Source organism: Rattus norvegicus, chromosome 1 (assembly GCF_036323735.1).
Source record: "Rattus norvegicus strain BN/NHsdMcwi chromosome 1, GRCr8, whole genome shotgun sequence".
Classification (NCBI taxonomy): domain Eukaryota; kingdom Metazoa; phylum Chordata; class Mammalia; order Rodentia; family Muridae; genus Rattus; species Rattus norvegicus.
In genome coordinates, this window is record NC_086019.1 from 217,351,936 (window position 1) to 217,362,736 (window position 10,801).

Below are 10,801 nucleotides of genomic sequence, written 5' to 3' on the forward strand. Positions count from 1 at the left end.
TCAAGACTGGCCTCTGAGTTGTATCATTTTGCAGTTTTACTTGTACAGTGCTATTCAACAGCATCCCCCACTTTCTTCTGAGTAGCACCCCAAAATCGAGGAAAAGAGGGAAATGAACAGTTCAGCAACGCTGAAGATCATCAACATAATCAAAATCCCCTGCAACAGAGAGAGACAACAGGGTCACTTTATTAGGACAGTGATGGGTTCTCTGATCACCACGAAGTCATCGCACCATTACCACATAAAGTCATCACACCATTACCACATAAAGTCATCACACCATTACCACACAATAAACCTTCCTCTCCTATTAGTGAAGGGTAATGGGAATATAAGGAGTACCAGCATGGCATAGCACATCATATCATAGGGTAACATAGCATAGCATAGGATAGTATGTCATAGCACAGCACAGTACAGCATAGTATGGCACAGCACAGCACAGTACCGCACAGCATAACATGGCATAGCATGGCATAGGATAGCACAGCACAGCACAGCACAGCACAGCACAGCACAGCACAGCACAGCACAGCACAGCACAGCACAGCATAGCAAACTGTTTAAGGGAAGTCAAACAGCATATTTGCTAAGTTATATGCAAGAAGTTCTCCGTTTCACAGGTATAGCCTGCACGTAGGAGTGCATACCAGGAAAGTGTTCTCTTGAAGGACAAAGAAGAAAGTCAAGAGAGGAAAATGGCAAAGAGAAAAGTAGGAGAGGAAACTAAAAGCAGGGAAGAGAGAAAATTGCTACTCCAGAGAGAGTCACACAGAGAACAAGAGGCATGAGAGAAGCTGAGGCTAAAGGCACCACTTGTTTCTTTCTAATTGGTGCAGAAGACTTTCAAAGCAGGTTGCACCATGGTAGCTAAGAGCACACATAGCCAGCCGTACACACCTGGCCAGTCAAAGCTGGCCTCTTCCAAGAACAGATCCTTCTATTGCCATTGCAAAAGTTCGTGTTGTTAAGTCTGTTCTATGCTATATTTGCTTATTGTGTGTTAATGATAGGAATAACTATTCAAGATTACCTGTTAAAGTGATATGGCCATGGTGTAAAGCATTTTGATACTTTGCACTTCTGTCACAGGAGCTGATTTCTTTCCTTCATTTTTCTGTGGTTTTCTTTCTTGTTGTTTTTGTTTTGCTTTGAATAATACTGCAGGAGTGTTCTCATAGTACATGTGTTTACAGGTGACTTAAGTGCACTGGAGATAAATACTAGGCTGAGAGCTCTGTGTGCCTTTTATGTGTGTGGATGTTGTCTCATTGCTGTGCCCTTTCAGGTAATGATGTATTTTCATCATGCCCCTGCCTGCCATCTAACTTCCTCATTAATCCTTGAATGTAGCCTGGAAGCTTCTGATTGAATCTTAGTGGATGCTGGTCTCATTGATTATTAAATTCCCAGACTCTTGATAGAGAGAAAGCAAGTTGAAGCTTTTTTTTTAAATGGATGATGAGCTCATTTTAAAAGTTAATTAATTTATTTATATTCCCAAATAATGTCCCCAGAATTCTTACCCTCTCCCCTCACCCATTTGCCTCTGAGAGGGTGCCCCCACCCCAGGCATTCCCCTTCTCTGGGGCATCAAGCCTCTACAGGATTAGGTACACCCTCTTCCACTGAGGCCAGACAACGCAGTCCTGTGCTACATATGTTCCAGGGACCTTAAACCAGCCCATGTATGCTCTTTGGTTGATGGCTTAGTCTCTGGGAGTTCCCAAGAGTCCAGGTTAGTTGACACTGTTGGTCTTCCTATAGGGTTACCATCCTCTTCAGCTCCTTAAATCTTTCCCTTAACTCTTACATAGGGGTCCCTGACTTCAGTCCAATGCTTGGATGTAAAAGTCTGCATCTGTAGGTTATCAAACTTTAATATGCCTATTTGACTATCATTTTTATATATTGATTTATTCACACCGTTTACATTATTTTGCACCAATTATAGTACTTTGGACAAGCAGAAGTGTCTATTTCAAATCTACCATACTTTATCAGAAGTCTAGCCTAAATATTAAAACCAAATAAAAACTATAGACAATTATAATGTATACTGGGAATTATAAACCATGAGGATACTTCTTAGCCTCTGTCTTTTAGAATCATTTTATATTTATATTATCCTTAGTTACTTGCATGTTTTATAGCTTTTTTAAGTTTTGAGCATTTATTGTTCTATTCCACAATGTGTGGTATAATGCTGGTCTAATACAATGGGCTCCTGAATGAGCAAAAGGAAATACACTTGTGTCTATAATACTATCTGGATGGTACTGACTGGGTGATAACCTTTTTGTTTAAATCATCTGCTTCTCTAGAAATGACACAAGATACTTACAACAAATAGAGTGGTAATAGCACCACACTGAATACCATCTGGAGAATAGCCACAGATGAATTCTCCATCTAGAAGGAAAGCAAATATGAGGAGAATGATTCCAGCTGCTGCTCCCAGGGCACTAAGTAAATTCATCGCCTGGCTCATTTTTATCTGCAACAGAACCAGAAAATACAAAAAACTTAGGCCTGCCTTGTTTCACAGACAGAGCAGTGGGGGTGGAGGACTGAGGAGTTGGATTTTCAGAATGCCAAGAAACCATATATACACACATATACCATATATATTTACCATATATACAACTCATTCTGTGCCTGGGTTAACTTCCATTCAACTAGAGGTAGCTATGACTTATTTAAATGTTCATTTAAAGACTGTGTTTAACTAAACACTGCATTTCTCCATCACTTTTACATCTCCCTAAAAATTATAAACTTTTAGGGCTGGTGAGGTGGCTCAGAGATAAAGACATCTACCACCTGACAATCTGTGTTTTAGCCTTAGGATCCACATGGTAGGAGAGAACCAAGTCCTAAAAGTTATCTTCTTATCTCCACAGGTACACTGTGCATGGAAACGTATTCCTACCCCAACATACACATATCTAATAAATAAAGGCAAACACATTTTAAAATTACAAAATTTTATGATTTTTGATGCAAATAACTTACTGACGTATTACTATCTAATGTCTTTATTTCTTTGAGCAAGATAGAATGCTCTACTCTTTTTTGTTTTTATCTTTATTAACTTGAGTATTTCTTATTTACATTCCGGGTCAACATCCCCCTAATCCTTCCTCCCTCCCCTTCTATATAGGCTTCCCCTCCCCATCCTCCCTTCATTACCACCCTCCCCGCAACAATCTCATTCACTGGGGATTCAGTCTTGGCAGGACCAAGGGCTTCCCCTTCCACTGGTGCTCTTACTAGGCTATTCATTGCTACCTATGCAGTTGGAGCCTTGGGTCAGTCCATGTATAGTCTTTGGGTAGTGGCTTTGTCCCTGGAAGCTCTGGTTGGTTGGCATTGTTGTTCATATGGGGTCTTGAGCCCCTTCAAGCTCTTCCAGTCCTTTCTCTGAGAATGCTCTACTCTTACAAATATACATAGATCAGCAATGTATTCTTTAGCTCTGGAATAGGCTTGTGATTATTTATTCATTCATTCATTTATTCATTTATTTATTTATTTATTTATTTATTTATTTTTGCCATCTTCTGCCTGCCTGTAATGCATATTTTTTATTTTTATTTTACTTTTTTATTAGATATATTTCTTTACTTACATTTCAAATGTTATTCCCTTTCTCAGTTTCCTGTTCATAAGTCCCCATCCCCTCCTCCTCCCCCATACGGGTGTTCCCCCCATCCATCCACCTTACTGCCCCCCATATTCCTCTGCACTGGGGGGCGTCCAACCTTGGTAGGATCAAGGGTTTCCCCTTCCACTGGTGCCCCAACAAGGCTCTTCTCTGCTACATTTGCAGTTGGAGTCCTGGGTCATTCCATGTATAGTCTTTCGGTAGTGGTTTAGTCCCTGGAAACTCTGTCTGGTTGGCATTGTTGTTCTTATGGGGTTGCAAGCTCCTTCAACTCTTTCAATACTTCCTCTAATTCCCCCCAAGGGGGTCCTGTTCTCAGTTCAGTAGTTTGCTGCTAGCATTGACCTATGTATTTGACATGGTCTGGATGTGTCTCTCAGGAGAGATCTATATCTGGTCCCTTTCAGCATGCAGTTTTTAACTTCATCAATCTTATCTAGTTTTGGTGGCTGTATATATATGGGCCACATGTGGGGCAGGCTCTGAATGGCTCCTTCAGTCGCTGCTGTAAACTTTTCTGCTTGTGACTTAATTAGGTTATGTATCCTGTGCTTTTCCTGTGAGTCAAACAATAGCTTGTTAAAGCACTTGGCACCCAGTAAGTACCAAAACTACTCATCGAAAGAACAAATGAATGAATGACTAGATTACTGAGACCTACTCTGCATTAACAACAAGGGACCGAGGACGGAGTCACTCAACATTTCTGTGCCTCAGTATTTCCTGTACAACATGAAACTCTGACAGGAGAATCTGGAAAAGTGTCCCAATATGAAAAGGCTTCTGATTCTGTGATGATTTTCAAAGCCAGGAAAATTATTCAACAATTACAATTTTAATAAGGCAGACATAGAACTCACCAGAGTGTCTGTAGTTTTTCTTTTCAGAGCAATCAGAAAGGCCCCAGAGTTAATGAACTACAAAAAAAGAAAAGTAAAGAATAAATGTCCTAATGATGGGCATGATAAGATGATGCTGAGGGCTTCTCAGATCAGGCCTCCGACCACTTCCTTCCTGTGCCTTCCTTCTAGGCTCACAGAAACTCCAGGGAAATGAGGAGGGTGAACCACCCCACAGAGCAGAGGACAAAAGTCTGGACCTTTAGTCTAAGCCACTTCTTTGAACAAAAGGGTGTTTCTGCCTTACCGGGCTTTCATTCCGTAGCCACTTTCCTGTTGGTGATCTGCTATGGTATCATGACTCAGCCTTCAAACGCTCAGTGTCATCAGTTTATGAGCATTGAGGCCATATAGTTCTCATAGCCCAACCACTTTATTCGGTTGGGTGGAAACGTAAGGCACAGTTGCAGCCAGCAGACTGATAATTGGAAGAAAAGAAAGAAGACAGAAACCACACACACTAATGTTCATGGAGGTGGGTCAGATATGGCAGCCTCATTGTGTAGTAGAAGCTTAAAAATCTGAGTTCAGCCCAACTGTGTTTAAATTTCCTGCCCCTTCCCCCAGACCCATTAGTAGAGAATACTCTCCCAGACCTTCTGACAGACAATTTTTACCCAAACACCCCCTGTTCCCATCCTTTACAGATGCTTTTCACCTCATTAGACAACTCATTCTTTAAGACATGGTCCATCTGCAAATGACTCTGGAAGCAGCATCTGCGTCCTCTGTCACACCCTATGAGGAACTGCCACTGGGGAGTGGCTTCTACTGAATCCTCACACCCTGCCCATTCTCTGATGCTGAGTAGGGACTAAACTAATAGAGATTGCATACAAGTAAATAAGCATCTCTTTGTGCTCAGACACTTGGGCTCTGTCCCTGCTCCTCCACTTTCTGCAGAGTAAAGTGCTTACCAGCATCAGAAGCAGCACCACACAGATGTAAGGAGTATGCTAATCTCCTTGCATGATTTCTTTCTTATTAGACTAATGCCTATTGGAGGACAATCACCGTACTAAAATTTGGATCTTCATTGTTTTGCTCTGTGAACACAGCCTATCATATGCTGCAAGTAATTTTGTATAAATTAATGGACTATGAAACCACCATAAAACCCAGAGGGCTATTGCTTCCAAATTTCAAGACCCAAAGATGGGCTATCATAGACTCTGGTGATTCAATAGAGCAGAGAGCTTGCTTTAATAGCCGTGACATTAATGTCTTAGTGGCATTTACTGCAGATTCACATACCCCAAATCTGTCTTGTTTCATAACTATGAGCTCATTCACTAACACCTTGCCTGGTTGACATACTGTTAATTGGACTAAAGACTCTATACTCACCAAAGCAGAGCCCCAGAAAGGATATCCTGAGAGAAATATAAAAGGGAACCTTGGGTATGGGTTTACCAAGGTGAAAAGGAAAACAACTCCAAATGAGAAGTTCATGATTCCAAACAGGATCTGGGTGGTCTGCAAATAGAGAGGAAAGTCAGCACTCGTGGGGGCGGGGCTAAGTCTACTTAAGTCGTTAGTTCAAAGATTTGGCAGTTACCCTCATTATAGCCAAAAGAAAGATAATGAATGTTCCTTTACGATAGCCCTTGATGGTTTCTTACTCCCACTTCTGTCTGCTAATTACTAAGAGGAAAATTGAATCTCACCCAGTGCTCCTAACCTCAGGGTCAGCTGTGCCATGAGTGGAAGCTGCCAGCTCCTATTCTTGTCTCAGTAAAATCACCAGTCATCAGCTCATATGTGTGAATGCTGACTTTTAAGTTTCTAAATCAGCCTGGCCTCAACTGGACACCCAGGGGAATCCTCTCGTATAGGAGGAGGAGCTGATAACCAAAATCTGATTCCTTAATTGGTTCTTGATTGTGTCAATAAAGAAGGCAGAAGACAATTACTGGGGAGAAAGGTGGGATTTCTGGATCCTGAGAGGAAGAGAAGATACACAGGGAAGGAGGCTTTGGCTGAGATGGACATAGTAGCCATGTAAGGTCTTAGGGCAACCAGAACCGGCCCCTGCCACCTGTTATAAATAAGTTAGTTTTTAAGAGCCTAGCAATTGTGTTATCTGCCTTGTTTTAGAATAATAAAACTGTCTAGTGTTTTTCTTCTGCTGAGGTAAGGTGGGCAGCGAAAAGAGAGAACATAAGGGGATTGCTGACGGTTTGGAGAAGCTAACTGAGAGGGGCCTGTAGAGTGTGGACAGCAGCTCCTGGATTTCCCGGGTTGGGGGATGGTTGTGATGGAGTCGGAGTAAGGGGAACCAGGAGAGGTCAGAGCGTGCACTGCAGCCCCTGGCAAGAAGGTAGCGTGTTTTTAAAATTACACGCAACACTCTTGACTGTGAATGGTCCTCTGAGCCTTTGGAAGCAGTGCTTCATTGCCAGGCACGTGGGCTGTTTTTTATTCTCCCTGTGCTATGCTTGTGAGGCCCATTCTCCACAGGCTCTTGAGGCTAGGCAGAAGGTTGATGGGCACTAGGGAAGCCTGGCGAGAATGACAAAAAGAGCAGAAGACTTATAGCCGGGGGTTACGTCCTTTTCAGTACACTTACTTGGTGAGCTCTTTTGTTACTGTACTAACATTTGGTGGCAAGTCTTTATATTTATATGTATAAATAAACACATATATCTGAATACTATGTAAAACTCTGAGTCCTGAGTTTTGCTTGGGAAGATGTAAAAGTGTATGTTGTAGTTTGCTAAGAGAAGGAATCTGTCCTAACTTCTACTTGGTTGTCCTTTTCCTTTTGCTCTCAGAGTTTGACTAGAAAATCCTTAAAGATAATTAGTTTGGGGGCTGTGGTTTTTAAAAGTTCAGGAGCATTGAATTTATTCATTTTGTATTTTTCTATTCACAGAATCTTGTTCGTAATTTATGTAGAAGCACAGTCCATACTTCTTGACTTGATTGGCGATGACATCTGGAATTGATTCCTATTGGGTATTGTGTGCCACCACATATTATACACAGGGACACATTTTACTTACCCCTAAGATCTTCAATTTTCTGATAAGGATTTTCTGCACTTGGTTTTGGGAATCGTAGGCTGTGGCTGTAAATTCTGCTGTTCGGTACTCTGAAGTGATGATCTCTGGAGGAAACACCAGGAAAACGGGACTATGCACATTTTTTGAATCCATGATGGTATAGTTGGTTTTTTCAAGTGGAAGAAAAGGATGTAGCTGGTACTCCCATTTAAATCATCTTCGTTTCCTGTACTGAAGCTGTCTAGAGCACTGGCATTGTTGTACTCTGGCTTAGAATTATAGAACCATAAAGTCACAGAGTCATAGAATTTTAGGAATGGCCAAGAGCCTAAAGATAAGAATTAAAGTGCCCATCCCTGTGTATTGGTTTGATCAGAAAATACTGTGTCCTCTCTCACATATTCCTCTGTTCTTACAACTACCACACACACACACACACACACACACACACACACACACACACACACACACACACACATTCCCAAGTTTTTAATTTTTCCATTTCAGATGTAGAGAAGAAAAAACCTCTCAGGCTTTAGAACTAATCAGTCATATTATTTGTGTTGCCTGTCACTTCAAAGGTTTTTTTGTTCTTTTGTTGTCAACCTCATTTTAGCAGATTTATGTTATATATCACCCTAAAGCAGAGTGGCTTCAAAGAACTACAATTTTGTTTTGGTGGGCACTCTGCCAGTTACACTGTTAGTTTTTCTGACTAGTACTGTTCTATTAGCCCCTGCCAAGTTTTCTCACACACTGTGGTCCACTAGTGAATGGTGCAGAATTAGATAGATGAGGATAGCCTCAGTCATGCATCTTCATCAGTGGATCTGCCAAATTGCAAGGACACAGATGAGCAGAAGAAAGAATTTGTTTATTATTATTTTTAAGTGTGTGTGTGCGCACGCATGCATGCCGATGTTTTTGTTTTCATTGAAATCATTGGGTGTCTGTACAAAGCTTAAGTCCAAGTGGATCAAGAACCTCCACATCAAACCAGATACACTCAAACTAATAGAAGAAAAAGTGGGAAAGCATCTCGAACACATGGGCACTGGAGAAAATTTCCTGAACAAAACACCAGTGGCTTATGCTCTAAGATCAAGAATCGACAAATGGGATCTCATAAAATTACAAAGCTTCTGTAAGGCAAAGGACACTGTGGTTAGGACAAAACGGCAACCAACAGATTGGGAAAAGATCTTTACCAATCCTACAACAGATAGAGGGCTTATATCCAAAATATACAAAGAACTCAAGGAGTTAGACCGCAGGGAGACAAATAATCCTATTAAAAATGGGGCTCAGAGCTAAACAAAACATTCTCAGCTGAGGAATGCCGAATGGCTGAGAAACACCTAAAGAAATGTTCAACATCTTTAGTCATAAGGGAAATGCAAATCAAAACAACCCTGAGATTTCACCTCACACCAGTGAGAATGGCTAAGATCAAAAACTCAGGTGACAGCAAATTCTGGCAAGGATGTGGAGAAAGAGGAACACTCCTCCATTGTTGGTGGGATTGCAGACTGTTACAACCATTCTGGAAATCAGTCTGGAGTTTCCTCAGAAAATTGGACATTGAACTACCTGAGGATCCAGCTATACCTCTCTTGGGCATATACCCAAAAGATGCCCCAACATATCAAAAAGACACATGCTCCACTATGTTCATAGCAGCCTTATTTATAATAGCTAGAAGCTGGAAAGAACCCAGATGCCCTTCAATAGAGGAATGGATACAGAAAATGTGGTACATCTACACAATGGAATATTACTCAGCTATCAAAAACAATGACTTTATGAAATTCGTAGGCAAATGGTTGGAACTGGAAAATATCATCCTGAGTGAGCTAACCCAATCACAGAAAAACACACATGGTATGCACTCATTGATAAGTGGCTATTAGCCCAAATGTTTGAATTACCCTAGATCCCTAGAACACATGAAGCTCAATACGGATGGTCAAAATGCGAATGTTTCACTCCTTTAAAAGGGGAGCAAGAATACCCTTGGCAGGGAATAGGGAGGCAAAGATTAAAACAGAGGCAGAAGGAACACCCATTCAGAGCCTGCCCCCCACATGTGGCCCATACATATACAGCCATCCAATTAGACAAGATGGATGAAGCAAAGAAGTGCAGGCCCACAGGAACCGGATGTAGATCTCTCCTGAGAGACATAGCCAGAATACAGCAAATACAGAGGCGAATGCCAGCAGCAAACCACTGAACTGAGAACGGGACCCCCGTTGAAGGAATCAGAGAAAGGACTGGAAGAGCTTGAAGGGGTTCGAGACCAGATATGAACAACAATGCCAACAAACCAGAGCTTCCAGGGACAAAGCCACTACCCAAAGACTATACATGGACTGACCCTGGACTCTAACTTCATAGGTAGCAATGAATAGCCTAGTAAGAGCACCAGTGGAAGGGGAAGCCCTTGGTCCTGCTAAGACTGAAACGCCAGTGAACGTGACTGTTGGGGGGAGGGTGGTAATGAGGGGAGGATGGGGAGGGGAATCCCAGGTAGAACGGGAGGGGGAGGAGTTTGGGGGATGTTGGCCCGGAAACCGGGAAAGGGAATAACATTCAAAATGTAAATAAGAAATACTCAAGTTAATAAAGAAAAAAAGGAAAAAAATGTAATCATTGGGTGTTTGTTTCATTTCCTTTGATTTAAGTAATATTTGGGCCAATGTATTTTGTAAGGCCCCGAATGACCTTTATTACCCATGTTTTAACTTTGTCGAGGGCCTTTTCAATTTTATTTTTTCCCCAAGCATGGTAACATTCTCAAGACTATCTGATAAATGGAGAAATAACTTAATTGTTTATGTTATAGTTCATTCAAGCTACTTCTCATGATCCTTGGAGCATGAAAATCCAGAATTAATTCTAAACCGATTTTGTAATGTTAATAAACTCATTCTTTGAGAATTTCATACATGTATCCAATGACCATTTCTATGTCTCATTCTCAAATTTGTGTATTTAGTAGTTCTAGCTTTAAGATAAAGTTGTCTATTAACTTCTCTGTTCATGTTAGTTCATATATTTATTGAAACATGTCATGCCTTCTTTGTACGGTTGACATATGGACATTTAAAGTGGCTTATAATGCTCTTGGTCTGTAAGTCAATGTTAGTAACAATAGAAAATGCTATATTAGTCAGCATTACTTCTTGTAATATTTCTGTTATATTTTGGTCAACTATTTTATCTCG

The 10,801-nt window shown here is 41.1% G+C and overlaps 1 protein-coding gene and 1 long non-coding RNA gene across 3 annotated transcripts in view; one reads left to right on the top strand and one right to left on the bottom strand.

Annotated features, from left to right (window-relative positions):
* The window catches only part of LOC120093141 (uncharacterized), a 48,499-nt gene extending 40,564 nt beyond the window's left edge, over positions 1–7,935 (top strand). Inside the window, exon 5 of the long non-coding RNA XR_005499579.2 lies at positions 7,445–7,935. This is a non-coding gene — a long non-coding RNA (uncharacterized LOC120093141). The remainder of the gene's footprint in view (positions 1–7,444) is intronic.
* Ms4a5 (membrane spanning 4-domains A5) lies at positions 19–7,868 on the bottom strand. 2 transcript variants are annotated; one of them, XM_039101345.2, is made up of 5 exons: positions 7,575–7,868; positions 5,917–6,045; positions 4,531–4,587; positions 2,348–2,415; positions 19–159 (listed from the first exon to the last, which is right to left on the bottom strand). In XM_039101345.2, the coding sequence occupies exons 1-5, from the start codon at positions 7,725–7,727 to the stop codon at positions 150–152; spliced, it is 417 nt and encodes a 138-aa protein (XP_038957273.1). In that variant the 5' UTR covers positions 7,728–7,868; the 3' UTR covers positions 19–149. The 2 variants fall into 2 exon arrangements, with proteins under 2 accessions (XP_038957273.1, NP_001395710.1); NM_001408781.1 differs by having other exon boundaries at positions 24–159; positions 2,348–2,500; positions 7,575–7,803.
* Positions 7,936–10,801: the final 2,866 nt, after the last annotated feature.